The sequence below is a fragment of the Lagopus muta genome, chromosome 5, assembly GCF_023343835.1.
Source record: "Lagopus muta isolate bLagMut1 chromosome 5, bLagMut1 primary, whole genome shotgun sequence".
Classification (NCBI taxonomy): Eukaryota; Metazoa; Chordata; class Aves; order Galliformes; family Phasianidae; genus Lagopus; species Lagopus muta.
In genome coordinates, this window is record NC_064437.1 from 5,847,678 (window position 1) to 5,867,785 (window position 20,108).

General features: G+C 40.2%; 1 protein-coding gene across 5 annotated transcripts in view; it reads right to left on the reverse strand.

Moving 5' to 3' along the window:
- Positions 1-32: 32 nt before the first annotated feature.
- Positions 33-20,108, reverse strand: part of OSBPL9 (oxysterol binding protein like 9) — a 56,641-nt gene continuing 36,565 nt past the window's right edge. For 3 of the 5 annotated variants that reach the window (XM_048946253.1, XM_048946256.1, XM_048946255.1), the window contains 18 exons: positions 18,668-18,697; positions 16,212-16,262; positions 12,159-12,197; positions 9,210-9,303; positions 8,610-8,708; positions 7,640-7,799; positions 5,766-5,878; positions 5,473-5,591; positions 4,725-4,810; positions 4,312-4,486; positions 3,094-3,178; positions 2,713-2,823; positions 2,301-2,364; positions 2,057-2,197; positions 1,658-1,736; positions 1,332-1,423; positions 792-927; positions 33-684 (listed from right to left, as the gene is read on the reverse strand). In XM_048946253.1, the coding sequence (XP_048802210.1) occupies positions 610-684; positions 792-927; positions 1,332-1,423; positions 1,658-1,736; positions 2,057-2,197; positions 2,301-2,364; positions 2,713-2,823; positions 3,094-3,178; positions 4,312-4,486; positions 4,725-4,810; positions 5,473-5,591; positions 5,766-5,878; positions 7,640-7,799; positions 8,610-8,708; positions 9,210-9,303; positions 12,159-12,197; positions 16,212-16,262; positions 18,668-18,697 (1,749 nt within the window). In that variant the 3' untranslated portion in view covers positions 33-609. The remainder of the gene's footprint in view (positions 685-791; positions 928-1,331; positions 1,424-1,657; positions 1,737-2,056; positions 2,198-2,300; positions 2,365-2,712; positions 2,824-3,093; positions 3,179-4,311; positions 4,487-4,724; positions 4,811-5,472; positions 5,592-5,765; positions 5,879-7,639; positions 7,800-8,609; positions 8,709-9,209; positions 9,304-12,158; positions 12,198-16,211; positions 16,263-18,667; positions 18,698-20,108) is intronic. The other 2 variants (XR_007377288.1, XM_048946254.1) reach the window with 2 other exon arrangements.

Genomic DNA, 20,108 nt, shown 5'->3' on the forward strand with positions numbered 1-20,108 from the left:
TGTGGCAAGGAAGTTTCCCTCACATGGTTTTCCACCACTCCCCCCCACTCCCCTCCCATCAGTCACAACCCCACACAGCCCCATCCTCCGGTGGGAAAGAAAAGAGAGCTTTCCCTTCTCCAGCTGTGGGAGGGCAGGGGCTGCTGTTCTGTTCCAGCTGTCTTGTGCATCATTCCTGCAGTGCTGTAGCGGTTGTTTAATAGCAGTTACATCTCCTCAAAGAAAGAACGTTGCAGTAGGATTAGAGTGGGTGGAAGAAACGGGAATATAACGCATCTGATAGCAAATGTCAAGGCCTTCACAGTGGTTATACAAGGTGTATGTCACAGCCCAGATGCTCGAGAAGCACCAGTGGGAGGGCTCCAGCAGCCTGCATACACTACCAGTCCAGCAGAGTCCAACAGAAGTCACCGTGCAGCCAAGACATTTCCTGTTTTGTTTAGTTGCTTATCTGCATCACTAAGTCCGCTATCCCTGAGATAGGAACCACTGTAACTGGAGGGGACAGGTGCTCCAAACGTTACGTACGTGACAACAGATGACTGTCTTGGTATCAGATGTGAACTCTGCTAAGTCAAGGCCTGAACATTTTCTGTTTTTCTAACCCACTCAGTGTTTACTGGCAGCGAGTCGTTTCAGTAGCGGCTCATCGTAAACCCAGCATTCTCCATCTTCATGGAATAACTAGAGAAAAGAGAATAACTAAGAATAAGCTTCTTGTGCCTAAATTGCAAAGGGACAGTAAAACACTACAGGTTATGAGACATTAACACTCTTTGAAAAAAGCTTACCCTTGTTTCCCATGGGGTCTCATTCTCCTTTCTGGCTCTGGCTTCAGCTCTTTGTCTTTCTTCAAGTGCGTGCTTTGCAGCTGTAGCTGCATCAATGTCTCTTATTTTTAAGTTGTAGGTCACGTCTTTCCATAAGCTGAAAACAGACATTTGAATGGAGAAGAGACAGCTTTATAGAAGCACGGTGCTGTGAGACTGCAGACACATTACTGCGTGTTAGTTATCACCGTTTGAGCTGATTGCTTATCCAAAGGACAGAAATACAACACGTATTAAACCACAGCTGCACTGCCTATTGCCAGAAACAGGGAGATAGTAGCAAAGTTCTCTGGACCTCCCAGTGAGGATGTGACCAAGAGACATCCCCTCTTCCCTGTTAAAGCCCCAACCTGCTCGTGCTTCAGTTCCTCCCTCAGTGAGGGCCAAGGCAGAGTGCAGCTGTCCATGCTGTGAGCAGGGAGGAGCACCTGCTCCATCACACTGCACACTGCTCAGCTGCACAAAGTAGAGCTGAATGGTCAGTTTAACTAAAGTTCTTACCAGCGAGACTCAAAGTCCTCTTGGTCCTCCAATTTCCTTACCTTCTTCTTAATTATAGGCATTTTCTTGGTATCTATAAAGACAGTATTCTCCTAGTGAGAGAGTAAAGAAAGAAAACAAGGACATCAGTTTTTATCTGGACTTACAATTTATGTACCCTCACATTCCTGTTGTTCACAACACTGGTTGTGTCCAGGACTTAAATCCTGAATTCAGCATTCCTGTAATCTTTTGAGCATCTTCCCATGAGTTCCCATCTGCTAATGTTTATTTTATATCTTATACACACACAGTTTTCCCTTAAAAAAAAAAAAGAGGTACTTTACCCCAGTTGAGTATTTTGCATACATGACACCATTCCATTCTCCTTCAACTGAGCAGAAGGGTTTCTTGTCATTAGGAGAACTAGGAAGAAAAAAAACAACAGACATTTCCCAGTTTTATTACAGTAACTAAAAAGCCCAAATTATCAAAACTTCATCTTAGGTAATGCAGAGCTGAAAACTTAAATTTCTTTTGGGATACAGCTTAGAGTACTTAAGAGCATGCCAAGCTAGAATGCAGCTTGCTTTCCTCACAAATCCTCTGGCTGTACGTGGCACACAATCATCACAGCCCAAGCTGTTGGGTACAGATGTGTCAGGATTTCAGTGTTGACTTTAAAAAGCACAGTCAGCATTTAAGTAAAAAGACCTCAAATGAACTGAAGAAAGTTGCTTGCTTACAAGATTTCAGCTGTAATTCTGTGCTTCTTTCCTCCGTAAAATGGTTTTGTGTGGAAGACAATGGAAGCATTATAGCCTGTCTTTGAGCAGCTAATACTGCATTCTCCACCAAGCTCTATCCATGGCACAGTGAGAATAGACCTGCAATATAAACATACGTGTACACATGTAGTGCCTGTAAGTGATGAATAGAAGATGTGTTACAAGACAAGAAAAATGAAGATACCAAACAGTATTTACTTGCCTTCCATAACCATTAGGAAAGGTCAAAATATAGTGTTCATCATAATCCAGGCATGTGACACACCCTGTTAAAAAGACAAAAAGAATTAAAAACATCCAGCAAAACCTTCACAAAGCTTCTCATAACAATCTCCTGAGATGCTTCATTAAAAAGAGATACCATAAAAAGGAAAGGTGGAGGGCTTTATTCCTCACAGAGCCTGGGAATGCCCAGCTGCCAGACAAGGCAGGGAAGATTGTGCTGTTTACAGCAACAATTTGGCTCTAGAAGATCTTCAATTCCTAGGTAGACAAGTTCTAGTTTTATGAACTCAAACACCTATGTCCCATAGGATGATTTAAAATATTTTTAGTCAAAGTTCCAGTTGCAGAATGTAGATTTTCATTCTACTGTTAAATCTGCACACACTTACCTTGCCCTATGTTATGAACTCCAATTGACATTCCTAAGAATTTTGACTTGGTCCATATGTGAGCATTGAATTGAATCCTCTTGTTAAAACACTCTGCATAAAATGCTGAAACTGAAGATAAAGATATTAAGATGAGCAGCACAAGAAATTAATTAAGAAATTAAGAAATGAATACTGCTTCCAAATTCCTGTATCAGGAAATATCTAAAAGTGCCTAAGAATATGTACCAACAGTTTGAATTTGTTTCTCTCTGTGAAAGATGCTTACAGAAAAAAAACCTTTCAGCTTTGAGATTCAGAGAGAACATAAAAATCCAAGATTTAAACCAGGTTTTGACTTCACTGTTGCCCTTTCTGTTAGCAAAGTTACTGTCAGCTTACTTGGAGGATGGTGAGAGACCTGCTCTGCCACAAATGTTACGCTGCTTTTGCTGACCCACGGAACTGGTCCTTCTGAAACTGGCTCCTGTGTGATAGGAGAGAGGAGTTTCATCATTGACAGTGTTAACAGAACACCAGGCAGTAACAGGATGCTTCCAAGCAAAGCTGCGTCCCAGTTTAAAGTAGGCTTCTAAAATCAAATTTCAATTGGGTTTTGTATATTTGTCAGTTTGCTAATTTAAGGTGGGGTAACTCATTCCTGAAACTGTGATGCTTTCCAAACAACATACAGTTTGTGCTCTCTGGGTTTTAAGTGAAAAAGTATTTTGGGTGATGGCCATGATACTGAAACAATAGTTAAAAAAAAATGCATAAACTTGATTAAAAAGTAATATTTAAATTCCCTTTTTTATTAGCTAATAGCAGATAGGTGGCAGAACTCATTTCATTTTTGCTTCTCAGCAAGTCTGACACATGTATCAGTAATGCAGCTCGTATGTCTCACACAGCCATGTAACACAATTCGTCTCCCGTGGCAAATCACAAGTAGTAATTTGTCAGAAGCAATGGAAGGAAAAATGCAATGCTGTCTTTATTCCAAGAAAAAGAGAGTTTAAACATTCACCTCAGAAACAAGCAGAAGACTTTGTATGATTTCATGCACTAGCAGACTGACCCAGACCTAGACATCCTTCACTGAAGCAGGCCTGTTCCTTTGGAGCCAGACACAGATATGTAACTAAAGTACTGTGCAAACTCAGAATCCAAATTTGAGAAGACTTTGTACCTTTCAAACTTCAGGAGAAGATTTTAAGACAAGAATTAAATATACTGGACAACTGTGCTGCTTTCCATGCTTTAAGTGATGGAAAAAAAACCTCATGTTCAAAATACATAGCATTGGAGAACTGATAAAAATCAGAGCTTTAAGAGAAAAATTACTAGAAAACCGTTCAGGAAATAAAGTAACATTTTCAGCAGGTCAGATAGTTCTTCCAAAAACCTGAAGGCTCTGATTTTGTTATGCACAGTATTTCAAACCTCTGCCCGAAGAAAAGGAAGAAGAGGGAGGCAGGAAAAAAAAAAATCAGTTAAGAAATTGCCACAATTGGTGAATTTTGCTCCTTGAACACAGCAGTTTCAGTCAGTAAATTGATAAAGCTTTTGGAATCAATGCACAGGTAATAAGCACCAAAAAACGTACACTAGAAAACTAACCGTATCATCTTCACCTTCAGTGCCTGGCAGCACCCAGTGGCATCGGAAGATCTCACCCAGAATGGGATTGTAAGGCTTTTTTGCAACTGACCCTTTTCTTCCCGCATGAAAAGCTGAGAGATACCATTTAACCACTTGAACCATTCTTTCTTTTGGATCCTTCTGGTCACTAATGCTTCATAGTCCAAAACAGAGAAAAGAAGAAAAGGCAACACATCATGTAAGTAGGTATCTCAAACGTGGGAAAGTTTTTGGATGGTTAATTGCCTTACAGCTAAAGGTTGCACTAGATTACTATGACTGTTTTTCAAGTTCAGATCAGTAATTAAGCATTTTTCTTCAAAACTAGTGTTTTATATTTGACAGCCCACAGTGTAAGAACCAGTTAATGCTCCACTTTAATCGTTGAATACCTGACAAACAAGTCTGGATGCGCAAAGAAATCCGCATACATTTCCAACAGTGATCTTCTTTCCAGGATAAACGTTGGAAGAACCACCTGAGTAAAGAAAACGAGCTCTTACAGACAGATCAAAGCGTTTTACATCCTGCACAAAATCATTCTACATATTAATTGTAAATGGCTTACAAACCACCCCAGTCTCTGTATGTCTGTGGGGAAATTTTGCTCTCAAACTCGCCATTGAATTCCCACTTAAAAAGGTCACGTTCAGGAACCATCCAGCTCTTTAGTTCTACATGTAGCAGCTGAAATAAGCAAGCAACTTACTCCATGAAATCCCACTTCAGCCAAGTGTTTCATGACAGCCTTAACGCCTGCTTTTACTTGATGCACACGTCTTATTGAACGTTACCATACTCTGGGGTATCACAGATCTTGTTCTCTTTGAACTGATCCTTGAACTGCCTGTAAATCTGGGGTAACAGGGATGCTGTATGCAGTAGCAACATTCCACCTGTCCTTCTGCCTCCTACAGCCAGTTATTTTCGACAGACCTTGTCCAATCAGATTTTAGGAGTCAGATTTACTTATTCAACATTCATTTTTCCTCTCCCGGTAACAATTCCAATTAAAAATAAAATGCCATAGCATGACTAGCCATTAAGTGTACAGTTAGATTATCACTGAGTATTGAAGCAATTCATACAGAACTCAGGGCATTCCTCTCCCTCCCCACTGGCAACAGTAGGCAAGTTTACCTTTGTTAGATCCATTCCTAATCTGACTTGTGACAAGAGATGCATGATAACACTCTTATGTTCTTCCACTGATTCTCCTTCTGCATCATCATCTCTGTCATCAGGAGGATCGAAGAGATCTAAAAAGACCAAATTACTTTTTTCTCTAAACCTTCAAAGACTCTATATTTTACTAGTACAGTCATTAGAAAGGTCTTATTTTCCACAAATATCTTGTTGTATACATATACTGACACAGTTTACAGACAGATAACAATTAAGAGTTCCTTATAAAGTTCACACAGGCCACTTACCAGCATCGTTTGTCCCATTGGACATGGAAGAATTGAGTGACTCTGTGGTATCTGGACGTTTCAAACTACTCCCTGTGCTGCTGCGAGTCAGGACTGCAGCAGATCCTGAAGAACTAAAGAAGAAGAAGTTCTTGCAATTCACAATGAGAAAATTCAGAAATCATTATAATATATTATAATACTATTATACATAGGCCTCAGTTTTCTAAGGAGTTTGCATGCTATTTCACAGAAAACTGTGTAGCATCTCTTAAAATCTTTGGGGAAAGGCAGGCAACTCCTCGACTTGAGCAAGGCCTTTGACGTGTTCCCTCACCACATCCTTATCTCCAAATTGGAGGGATGTGGGTTTGATGGGTGGAGCACTCGATGGATAAGAAACTGGTTGAAAGGCTGCAGACAGAGGGTGGTCATCAATGGCTCTGTGTCCAGGTGGAGGCCGCTAACAAGCGGCGTCCCCCAGGGCTCTGTCTTGGGCCCGGTGCTCTTTAACATCTTTATCAGTGACATCGACGACGGCATCGAGTGCACCCTCAGCAATTTGCTGATGACACCAAGCTGAGCGGTGCAGTTGACAAGATTGAAGGAAGGGATGCCATTCAGAGGGACCTGGAGAGGCTGGAAAGGTGGGCCTGGGTGAACCTGATGAGGTTCAACACGGCAAAGTGCAGAGTTTTGCACTTGGGCCGGAGGAATCCCAGGCATCCGTACAGGCTGGACTGAGTGGTCATTGAAAGCAGCCCTGTGGAGAAGGACCTGGGGGTCCTGATAGATGAAAAACTTAACATGAGCCAGCAGTGTGCCCTTGGCTCAGAAAGCAAATGGTATCCTGGCTCCATCAGAAGAGGGGTGGCCAGCAGGGACAGGGAGGTGATTCTCCCCCTCTACTCTGCTCTTGTGAGGCCCCAACTGGAATACTGCATCCAAGTGTGGAGCCCCCAGTACAAAAAAGACAGGGAGCTGTTGGAGAGGGTCCAGAGGAGAGCCACTAGGATGATCAGGGGACTGGAGCACCTCCCCTATGAGGACAGGCTGAGGGAGCTGGGCTTGTTCAGCCTGGAGAAAAGAAGGCTGCGGGGTGACCTCATTGCAGCCTTTCAATACCTAAAGGGAGCCTACAGAGGGGAGGGGAATCAACTCTTTGCAAGGGTTGATACGTGCAGGACGAGGGGAAATGGTTTTAAGTTGATGGAAGGAAGATTTAGGTTGGACATCAGGGGGAAATTCTTTACAGAGAGAGTGGTGAGGTGCTGGAACAGCTGCCCAGAGAGGCTGTGGATGCCCGTCCCTGGAGGTGTTCAAGGCCAGGTTTGATGGGCCCTGGGCAGCCTGGTCTGGTATCAAATGGGGAGGTTGGCGGCCCTGCATGTGGCAGGGGGTTGGAGATTCATGATCCTTGAGGTCCCTTCCAACCCTGGCCATTCTGCGATTCTGTGAGCTTAAGGGGTTTTTGTTTTCATTTTTATTATTTTATGAAACAATAATATCATTATTATTTTGTGACAGGGATTTGGCTATTTACACAAAATATATGTATGAAATACATCCAAGTCTCAGATTAATTGTCTGAGCTGGTGGCTTCCCTATTTCAGTAACAGACTGAGTCATGTCAATGTGTATTTCAGCTAGCTGGAATGGGAAGGAAACTGCCTCCCTGACAGACAACCATGCTGGGGGATAAGGTGTTCTTACTCTGTTTCATAAAGAGCGACTTGGCTTTTCTTTGTTTATTTTAAGTCAATCTGTCTTGTTCGATTAAACAACCTCTACTAGTAGAGCCATACACGTGAGATTAAAAAAAAAAACAAACCAACAAAACAACAACAAAAATAGAATCTGTATTCAGCACACACTACATTCTTTCAGCTACTTACTCCATACATCTCTTTGGGGAAGAACTGCTCTGATAGAATTCGTCAGCATCATAGAATTCATCCTCACTGCTTGAGTAAGAAAAATCCGGCACTGTGTTTGGAGACAGGTTGACATGGCTTGGAGATGTGAGGCTGCTGCTGGGTGCTGACTGCCCGCTTCCTGTGGAGTATTAAGAATTACAAACTTAATTTAAGCACAACAATCAAACAATAAACAAAACAACAAAAAACTAAATCCACCTCTTCTCTAGGACTGATAAAATCAGTGAGGACTCAAGTAAACCCAGAAGCTAGGACAGCTTACAATATTAGAAGCAATCATTAGTCAGGTTCATATTCAGCTTAGCTGAACAGATAACAAAAGAAATGTTACCCCCCAAAAAAAAATTAAGAGCATAGAACAGTGAAGTATAAGGACATACTTTCTCCAAAGTTGTGGATTAAAGGCAAAACAGCAATACTGAAAACTTTTCCAGATACACAGTGTGGTTTATATTGGAATGGACCTCCAGAAGTCACCTGGTCCAAATCCCACTTGAAGCACAAATAAGTTTAAAGTTCGAACAGTTTGTTCAAATTCACATACAGTCAGATTTTAAGTATCTCCCAAGATAAAGATTTCACAGTCTTTCTGCAGAATTTGATTGCTTTCACTGTATAGACAAAAATGAATGTTTCAGAAAAAAAGTCAGACCATCTGACAAATGTAGATTGAAAGTCAAGCAGTTAATATGCAATAAATCAATCAATAAAATCACATCTCTAGAATTAATGATGAAAGATGGGAATGGCATCAATGGGAATGAGCAGTGAGTACTGCTCCCAAAGAGAGAGGACTGTAACATTCCTAATAGTTTGAGATCTTCCTTTATAACTGGCCCGTGCAGTGTTATTTAATAGCAGAGTAGACTACAGACAGCATACGTTCCGCTTTTTTTCCTGTACGTCAGTCACGTTCGCAGAGCTGTACCTGTACTGTTTGGTGTTGGAGTCTGATTTCCAAGCGCTGCTACTACAGGTCCCACTGGTAAGGATGAGGGTCGCTGCTCTGACTTGCACAGCTGAGGTTCTAGGATATATTTTGAGACATTAAATACTGAAGTCACAGTCAATAGTGAGAATTGTGCTTTTTCGGTGAAGGAGATTCCACATTATATCACTGCATAAGAAAAATCTTTGCCTAGACAAAGTCTCCCAGAGAAACATACTTCTGACATTGTTAATTAAATTTTAAATTTCAAAAGTTGCCATTAGTTAGCTAAAAAGTGCTTCTTTTCCAAAAAATCATACTTCTATTTACTCTAGGAAAGAATATTAGAAGTATAAGCTAGTAACTCAGGACAAGTGTAACACATAGGCTTATCCACAGAACTAGAGGCAGTGTTACCTGAGGGCTGAGGAAGCTCCAGGCTTCCTGCTCTTTTTCCTTGCTTTGCACCACCAGGTGCAGTGAGCACCTGTACTGCATACATGTGGCACAGAAACAATCCACCCTTATGCAGCCCTTCCATCTGGAGTGCAGCTGCATCCTGCTTGCCCGCGGGTATTTCTAGGAGCTTCTCTTCCGTACCTGGAGGTATAACAGTGTGGGAAGGCATTGCACTGATCACCGGCTGTTCCAAAGGGCTGGGCTGATACACTGCATCGACTGGGTTTATAGTACTCTGAGATAAAAGAAACAAAAGCACTTTTTTTTTTCCCCCCTCAATTAAAAAAACAAAAACAAAAACAACAGCACAGATAGTAAGAACACCGTGAGCACAAGAAATACTTAAAGGCAAGGCAACAAATTCCTGAGAGAGAAAGTGAAACACAAATTGAGAGTTGAGGACACAAGAAATACTTTCAAAATAGTAATACCTTAATTCCTTACACAAATTTTTAGATATTGCACTGAATTTGCTACGGGTTTTACTTGTCCTGTGAAGAACTCGCTGTTCATGTTCTAGCTGCTGGTACCCCACTGCCCCTGAATACATGTTGCACACAACGCATGGAAACACAAATCAATCAGCATCAATTAGGATGGGTAACTTCTATTTTCTAAAGACTTCTTTTTTCTTTCCAGAAATTAACCTGGTCAGCCAAACTTAACCCACACATTCAGTCAGGAACCACTGGTGCATTTATAGTCACAAAGTGCCACTTGGTTGCCAAAATTCTTTTGAGTGCAAGCTGACAGTTTTCAGCAAAGGACATCTCAACCTTGTTAAGGACACAGGCCTTTGGAAGCAAAGCACCAGTTTGAATCATCACTCTCAGAAGTCACTGGTTTCACTGGGAGTTTTTGGCTTTTACACCAGAAAAGCCTCCTGGAAACGTATATTGCAGTGGTCTTTTAATCCATACAGGCATGATTTTGCCTTGCTTCAGTGATCTGTTATCATCTAAGCACTGTTTCTCATGTATGTTTACATGTGACAACCTGAATTTCTGTATTACTCTGGCTCGTTACTTGGTACGAGGCGTGCAAGACCCTTTTCAGTACATCCTGCAATTAGAAAACACTGATCTATGTCAAAACTGAAAATCTTTTGTTGCCTGCTTACTAGGAGATCTCAGTACTGTACTTAAACCAAAAGCTATCGAGCAAAGGAAGCAATACAATACTTTCTCCTCTCAACTTCCTACAAAAGGAAGACTCCATTCTTGCCTCTTCTCTGGTTAACTGTTTTCCTGAACCTTATCTCATATTATAATATCTGTGAAGCTCAGCAGACTTTTGATAGCACAGAGCTTATTTCGTGTTAAAACAAGGGGATGTGACCTAGCAGAGGTTGTTAAGAGCTGGGGTAGTATGGTTAGGTAGTGGTTGGACTTGATGATCTTTCAGGTCTTTTCCGACCTGAGCAATTCTGTCATTCTATTGTTCTCTGGTTACCTTAAAAAAAAAATAATTCCTATTTAAAGAAACAAAGTATAAAAATCACCAAATTTTTGTTTTTTTGGTGTCATTAACAAAGAAATGTTCCAGGGCAAATACTGTTAGTGCTCTGCGTTCCAGCACAGAGCCAACCTCCCTCAGACATGGCCTTAATGTCTTGTGCATCTACGCATGCAGCAAAGGCAGCTCCCTGTCCCACAAACATCACAGTTCAAAATCATCGTCCTGTTTACAGAGCTGAGAGTTCACAGTAAAGACAGTTCCATGATACACAAGACTCTGTTGCTGTATCTGTCTCCTTTAGGTTTTAGGGAAACTTGTAACGTGAGAAAGAAATGCAGAACACTGCTGTGATAAAGAAAAAAAGAACTTCATCTTTGGACTTTGTTTGCAGGGTTGTAACTGTGTTCTTAAATAATTCTCTACTATGCAGCATGAACTGGAGGTTTCTCCTCAAATATTTTGGGCAATGCCTTCATGGTTTAGAAACAAATGAAGGAAGACCTGAACATATCGTACTGATTTTAACAACGGGGTTAAAAAAAAAAATCCAAGCACGTAGGAGCAGCCAAACTATCATTCCAGCATGGCAACAAGATCAAACTGAAATCCTGACCTCTACCCAAGACAGTACTGACCTCAGGAGAACCACAATTTCAGCCTTCACAACATCTTGTTGCATCATTTAATACTTCTTCAGCATAAGCCAGAGCACAGACAGCAAGAAAGCAGAAAAGCAAATTTAGACTCTGGTAAGTTGCAGTACCTGTATGAAAATTTGCAAGCTGTAGATCTGCTGTCTGCATCAGCTCTACCATAGGACACTGCCACAGGGCAGGGCTGCACGCTCTCTTTTCCAGAACCTACTCTATTACACTAAGGTCTGAACGATGTGACACACAGGGGAACTGCTTATGTTACTTGCAGCAAGCATGAGGCCAAAACCTCTATGTGCATCTTTACTCCAAAGTTCATGACAGGAAACCATACCAGCAAAGCTGTATACATAGGAAAGACAAGCAAGGCTTTGGAATTATTATCAACTGTACAAAAACAAATTTTAATTTTTAGAATCATGTTTTACTGAAACCAATTTCATATTAAAAGCACCTGAAATGTACGTAAGTGACAAAAAAAGAGAACAAAGAAAGAGAAGTGACTTAAACCAAAGAGGACAAAAGTTACATTGAAAATGCAGAAGTTATATTAAAGAAGGAACACTGCTTAAACAGACAGAATACAACTGTGTTGAATGAGCAGCACTGCAGAAAAGACAAGCTACTGGAAGCACACGGATAGCTGATCTATTTTATGCATGGAGATATTTCAGATGGAACACAGAACTATTTATATACCAGTGATTTCCCTTTCATCTGCTCACATGGCAGACTTCTCTATGTGTTCAGTCATAACAATGCCATTTAAAACACTCAGTATAAGACTGGCACTGTATTCTCTAACAGCAAGGCTGTGAGCCAATCTCAGAAGTTAACGACTCAACGGGAATTTCAGGAAGATGCTTGAAGCAGTAAATTAGAGAAAGGAAGAACAACACTGCAAAATGAGTGGAAAGTCAGGTCTCTGTTCACATGTTCTGCAGAAGTACAGGGAGATAAAGATTAGATTTAAACTTACTATAAGTCCATCTGCGTGCTTCTCCTCATTATTTTGGTCCTTAAGGAAAAAATGTTAAGAGTATCAACAAATCAATCTTGTATGACGTAGCAGTTTTGTGTTATGTGAGAGCTCTAACAGCAGGCTTCTCCCAGGAACCTCTACATTTTCAGCCATAAGATGTTAGTGTTCCTCACCATGGGGTACAGTAACCAAACTTGGAGAGAACAACTCTGTGTGTCATCACCACACTCTGTACATAAGTCTTACGAGGATCTGTTCAAACAAGCTCAATAAGCTTTAAAAACATCCCTTCTACCCTGCAGAACACAGTCACATTTCACAATGCAGGTTCTTCCCAACTAGCTAAGAGTCCCCAAACCAAGATCTGCAGCACTGGTGAGTCCCTGAGAACTGGAGAACAACAATTAGCAGAACACGTTTTCAAAAGCATGTTTTGCTTTTGAAAGGCAACAGTACTTTCATAGATTTAATGTTCTGAACCTTTTCATATCTACTAGATTTAAGCCTTTTAATAATATGTACAGTCTAGTGTGGCTTATTTTTGCTTAGAAACGTTATGAGAAGGAGCAAGCAGTGCTGGAATAAACCGTCATCACAGGCAATTAAACTAGTAACAGTTAAGCTCACATCAGCCTATAGCCAGCACAGGTACCAGCACCAGCATTAAATTTCACTGCACACTAGGTGAAATTTCTTCACTTCTGCTGTAAGTTCCCATTAGCCAGTATCCTGGTGTCAACTTTAAGACTTCTCTACAGATTGTTCTCTAGATTTCCAGTTAAAGTTGCAAAAAGGATTGAGGGGAAAAAAGCAGTAAATAACGTGAACTGAGGTAGCACATACTTACGTCTGAATACTTTGTACACCCTTCCTTGGCTTAAACACTTGGCAGAAAGCTGCTCAGATTTCACATCAGCTAGCTGACCTTTCCTAAGCAGGGCTGTCCATGATAAAAAACAATACTAAGGGCAGTGAGTTCCAGTGGGTTGTAAACTTATAAACAAGGAAGGAAAAACATCAATTTTTCCCTGCCTCCAAACAAAGAAAGTCTCCCCATCCCGTTACCTTCACTAACCCCTAGGATACAAAACACAAAGAAGCTGCTTTCATACTGATGCTTGCCATCCTATTTCCACAGCACAGCATCAGCTACGCAGCTTGCAAATGAAAGAAAGAAATGCCACCAAGGTGGGCAGGCAGAAATGACCAGAAATGGTGAAGGCAAAGATGTGAAGCTAAATATCTGAATATAAGAATTACTACATGAAACACGTCTTCCATATTTCTGTCAGTTTATCACATCCCTGACAGACCACTTTTCACATTTGTACATTTAGTATCAGTAAAGTTGGGCTTTATCCCATTATCCAGTTGTCGTACACAGCCAGGAGTGAACCCAACCCAATGCTGCTCTCCTCCCACTCAGTCTGGCTTAATTGCTTTTTCTAAGTCAAGAACATTACAATACATACAAAGTATTTACTGCATTATTTTCAGAGTGCCCTGGGTTACCTCAAATAGCAGAGGCACAATTATGCCCTGCATCTCCCAGCAACTTTAACAAAAAACTGCCCAATTCCTAAAGCAGGTTGCCAGTGTGTGAAACAGCTTAATGCACAGTAAGAATTAGGTTTCCTCAACACACCACCAAATAGCAACTGGTTGTATGATGAAAAATGAGATGTTCTGAGACAGAAATGTGGTAACAATTTCCAAGGTACGCAAAAAAAATAAGAATTTTGAAGTCTGTCTCCTAATGAGAAAGGAGCTGTAGCAGTAAAAAGGGCAGGCATGATGGGAAAAGGAAAGAGGGTGTGTGTTAACATAATGATTTAATTTCAGCAGTGTAAGTCAGCAGCCATATCTGCCTTACAGCTTTGGGAGCAAACCTTTCAGATTCTTAGAAGGTTGTATGCTGGAGAACAGAAAGCTATCAGACACAGAACAGTTTTACATACTTAGAACTTCACAGACATGGAACTAACAGAACAGAGAGAAAAAGAAACCAATCAAAAGATAACACTAAAATCACTGGCAATTTTTTCATTACCTACAGCAGTAAGGAATCAAAATACCAACACAGGTGAGGATGAGAGGGAAAGGGATGGGACAGAAAGGCCATGTCATCAACAAATACGTTTGTGTAAGAGAGAGAAAGGAAGGAGATGGAGGTGATAAAACAGAAGGGAAAAATTACTGCTCTAGATTTTTAGATATGATTATTTCTTAGGAAAAGAACCAAAAATTAAACACCAGTCATTTTACAGTGATTAATATTAATTGCTAGTACTGAAGGAAGGACTTCAACGTGATTCAGTGTTACATAAATCAAGAATGTCAGTATTTTTCTGGGACCCAGATACCTACCTTTATGCTTATATGACAGCTAGAGCCACAAAGCACTGAATCTCATTAAAAATGACTATAACTGTCACTACAAGTTCAATTCTGTCCTTGGCAAACCATCGAACCAGCTTCAGCATGACATTAGCATCAGTGCACGATAAGCAATCGCACTGTCCTTAGCCCACTGAACTTACCCAGAGCACATAGAAGAAATGGGATTTCATCTTCAATGGGAAAAAGATTGGAACTCTTCTCTTTCAAATTTACTACTAATTGCACAGTAGAACATTCAAATAATAATAAAGAAATACTTCATGGGAATTAAATCTCCACATAAATAACTACTAAACACATTTATGCAGAACAAGAAATGAGCAAGTCATTTGTTACACAGGGTTTCTCCAACAGCTACCTTAACACAGCAAGTCAGGTACATCTGTGTGAGACAGCAGCCCTATTCAGTCTGTCTACAGTTGACTCCCCACAACTCCTACAGTTGAATCCCCACAGAATGGCACATTATCTACCAGTTTCATTATGCTAAAACACTTTAAATACATTCAGTACTAAATAATAGCAAAATATTAGGTACTGTCAAGCCTCTTTTTGCTGTCACTGCTGTGAAAGGTTCAAATAGCATCACTGTACTTTAAACTAAACTGTTCTCACTCTACGTTAACGTGGCACAAAACTGCTTCTATGTACCCTACTATTTGTAAAGACTTTTTTTGGATGAACTCGTTAGCTAATGCACCTTTCCTTCAGAGCTTTACCATCTTTTAGGCTACTGATGTGAAATCTAAATTTCACAAGATATGCAATGACCTTTTAAGTAATGACTTCTGCCTCCACAGCAACCTGATTTTGAAGGCTTCAAATACTCTGATTTTCACTAGCCTCAAAATTATGTAAAATGCATCTGTATCTGTAATGAAGATAAGCAACAGTACCTATTGGAAAGCCATGGAAAGAGAAAGTTTAGATGACAGAAAAATGATGCATTCACTTATTCTGAATAAATTAGTACGTGTTCTGACTGTCTTAAATTGTCATGCTTTGAAAAACACTGCCTGTCTTCACTTTGCTTCTTGTGTACAAATCAGCATCTTAAATAACATAACAGCACGACCTGACCAAAAAAATCTGACTCTCACTAGATACACAAAAGTAACAAAAGTACAGTGGAAAGTGTACCTGCATCACCCATATTGCATTCTCAAATAGAACAGCCTATTTCAAGATCTTCCAACGTGGTCATAAATTTCAGATCTATAAAAACCTCGTCTAACCAGTTTAGATTATTAGTGTCATCATTTTCCCTTTCCCTACTCCTGCTAGTCACACTCTTCAATGAAACAGAAAGAACAGTTAGTTCTGTTAAGCTTAGATTCTACTGCTCTTCAGCTGAAATTCTGATCTACTCTGAAAACTCTGCAAATTCATCTCAAAACTGAAGAAAAAAAAAAGACAGACCTCTGTCATCAACACAACTATTAATAGGAGCAGACCAAATGGCCTGCTGTGGAGCTCACTCAGTGTGTCAGAAACTTCATTAAAACACACCAGCACAAATCAGCTTAGAACATTTTTTGGATTCATATTCTGGAATGTGTAGAGAACATTCACATTTCAAACTCTCAGAAGATAAAATGTTCTCACAGATGAATGCCACGTAATAGAATCAAAATAAGTTACAGTACTTACTTTCGCAATCTGTAGCAAGACAATGCAGTGTTTTATTGATTCTACCATGCTCTAGGAAAATAAGAAAAAACAAAAAACCTTCTATCAGCATCATGTATTTTCCATAGTTGCACAGAATATTAATGGAAATATTTGCCAAAACCTAAATAGACACTTCTGTAGAAGCCCTACTTTCCCCACCCTCACTTCATTCTGTACTTCTTTTGCCAAGGACAGAGGCACAGCAGCAGGAAACTGAAGTTTCCAAAAGCCACATAAAGGTCAGCGTTCCAAGGAGAAATGGAAGTCAGCTTCTAACTTTCACACAAATGCAAGCAGGCAAATTCTGAGCAAAGATTGGACCTAATGCATTTAGCAGTACTACTTCTTTAGTTTTGATGAGAGGGATCCCTCATTTACATACTTGACAAGTTCTCTCTGTAAGATGAAGATAAGGGGGAAGGGAAGAAGAAAAAAGTAATGAAAGTAATTAGTGTGAAGGGTAATGGATGTTCTGCAGAAGATGTGACAGTGTGAGTTCTGATACTTCATACAAATAAGGAACAGTAGAATACCAGAGAAAAAGCTGAACATGTGAGGCAGAAGCAACAGTAATGAAATAAGAAGGAGCACTGGAAAACATATAATCAGCATATAAAGAGATTCAGCATAACAAAACATGTAAAAAGAGAAAATTAAGGAAAGAGCAAGAAAGTTTGCCTTCTTAAGAGTTGGCTTATATGCTTCTGCACCATGTCACCTGGAAACCAAGAGCCCTACACAGAATTATCTTGGGCCATGTCATGCTAGGCACAACTAACAGGACAGAGCTACAACCATTATCCACCACATCCTGGGGAAAGCAGAGAAGGTCTGGCCTAGCTCGTATTTAATTAGCACTAATAAGCAGACTCCTGCAGAGCTGTCTGAACTCATGCTACAGTTCAGTACAAGACAAACTTGAGTATTTAGGAGCAAATTCCAGCAACGGATTGGAAACAAAAATGATAGGAAAGATGATTATGGAAAGCTGGGATTGTATAACCTGAAGAGAAGGATGTTCAAGGGAGACCTTATCAGTGGGTTTCAGCCTCTGATAGAAGAGGGAAGTCAGGAAGACAGCAGATTTTTTGCACTGGTATCCAGTGACAGAACAGCAAGCAGTAGCCACAAACCAAAATAATGGAAGACCCAAGGGGATTCAGTCCTGGGCAACCAGCTCTAGCTGAGCCTGCTCTGAGCATGAGGCTGGACTGCAGACCTCCAAAGTCTCTTCCAAACTCAGCTATTCTATGATTTTACAATTCTAAGATGCTAGACCTAAATCTGAAAGCAGAACCAGAACAGGCTGCCCTTTTGATGTTACACTACTGGATCTAATACAGGTTTCCAGAAACCAGAGCACCCATGAGATAGTGCTCTGCAGGAACTTGGACTGATATGAGAGCTGAAAGTCAGTTGGGCCCCAAGCTGACCCTGTACTGTGCTCCTTGAAATCCACACTGAGGTGAGATTTTTCCATTGTCCAGGGTAATCCACTAAGAACTACTTAGACAGGTGAGTAAAAAGGGAAGGTGAGGACAGCAGTGGAAGATTAACAGGCAAATCAGTGCTCTGAAAGAATGCACAAGCATTCAAGAAATAGAAAAAGGTCCTACAGAAGACTCAGCATAAAAGACAAGGTGAGAAAGAAGACTAGAAAAATATAACAACATTCAATTGGAGAGGAAACACTGATTTATCAGAACTCAGAGAAAATTAATCCAAGGCAAAGTGGTAATTTTCCACAATTGTTACAGGACATCCCTATGATTTACCAGACATGAAGAAATACTGATAAAGGACTGGAAGAGGCCTGGACCAGACTCAAGTCTAACAGCATAGATCCAGGAATAAGACAGACATCTTAGCATTCATTACAAAGTAAATGTCTGAAAAGCTGAGATGAAGGGATGGAACAAGCAAGACAAAACAATAGAGAGGAGTGTTCTTGGAGCACAGAATCCACATTCCCCACTGTAGGCAATGACAACTCATTCAAAGTTTCAACAGATATGGAGAAGCAAGTTATCCATGTCAGCAGAGTTAAGCAGTCCCTACTGTGCAACTCTGAAGACATCTGTGATAAGAAGCTTTTTTGTTTTTAAACAGATGTATATACTGGAAAAATTGTGCATTAGTCAAGTGGTAAAGATAACCTGGTAAGAGCCTGTGTTTTTTTTCTACTACCCAAAAACCTTTTAGCAAAAGAGCAAAAGAGAGAGACAGGTCATCAACGTTGTCTGCCTGGAATGAGTGACATAAAAGGTTATTCTATTCTGTTTCTGAACATGAAGTTTGAAATTCCATCAATCTCAATGAAAAAGGGAAAACAAAACAACTTGCCGTTTTTCAGGAATGAAGTTCAGAATTTTTCAAAAGAAAACAAGGTGACCATTCAAAATCTATGTAGTAGTTAAAAAATTGAAATAACTTACACTGGTGGTTTCTTTCAGACTTTCAATTTTCTGTAAAAGAAAAATTTCAACAATGTGGTTAAAGAAAAGAACTTCCAGCATGCAGTTTGACCTAAATACTGTACAAACATTGTATTTTAAACACATGGAGGGCATGAAAAAAAAAAAAAAAAAAAGCAATCAACGTGAAGGAAATTATTTCTACATAAAGACAAAATTGTATTTTAATCTCAAACACATGGAGGACATGAAAAAAAAAAGCAATCAACACAAAAAAACTATTTCTACATGAAAACAAAATTTTCATTTTGTAATTGAAAAGACTGAGTTCAATCTGCTAATTAAAACCTGAAGCCATCAAGCTTAGGAATTTCTGAGCAGTGACATCACACATATCTACCCATTGAAGTGCGTGCTTCACCTTTGCCTCCCACTAACAGCAACAAAGATGAAATGCAGTATGATGATTCACTCCAACTACACTACTCTAATGCAGTGTACTGAAAGCAGTGCATTCCAACAACCAGAATTACTTGAAATTAAGCTCTGTTCAAGTGTAACAAGCAAACACAGGTAAACTCAGTTTTAAAAAGAAAAATCATGGAACAATAACAGTGCACACCTATTCTTGCTTCTTCTAAGCAGACAGTTCTGCACCTGGAAGTCTGCCCTCTTATCTGGAAACACTGGTTCACAAATATTTCCTGTGTGGAGCTGCACACCAGGCATGCAAAATGCATCTGCATGCCTTGTTACAGATAAGCACAACCTATCTAAGAAGCACGTGCATCCTGTTGATGTCCTTATGTCTGTCTGCTGAAGGCAAAATTATCCAATTGGACTCCACACTGATCCTCTACAAATTCAATTACAGGACCTCTTTGTTTTGATTAATATGAAGGTCTCACGTGACTTGAATCAGCTTCTGTGTGACTCTTCAGCAATCAAAGCGTGTGAAGGAACATTTTCCCCCACACAGCACTGCAAGCTGCATTCTACATCATAAAAGAGCAACATGCCTGTTTGTTCCTGTAGATTCACAGTCTTAGTATACATGGACAAAAACGCGGTGACGGTTTCCCAGCAAATGCCCAGGGAAAGTCTTTCAGTTATACTGTTCTGTACACTATTCATAAGGATGCTATACATTTCCTTCTATCTCTGTCTTGGCAAGAGGTGGCCAAACAGTGCCACAGGAACAACTGGGCCACAGCCATGTAGGAAACTGCCTCTCAGGGATGCTCCATTACATTTACTTCTGCTGCAAGCACAAAATATGCCAACAGTTAAGAATTCCTATATTGTTTTGCCTGTCTCTATTATACTTCCAGTCCAAACTTCATGAACATGTACTGGAATCATTTGAAATATGATGACAGCACTTCAAAGTTTTGAGCCTTACAGCACCAAAATACACGCACCCAAACACAAAGTTTTCATCAGCTGAAAGACAAAACACTGC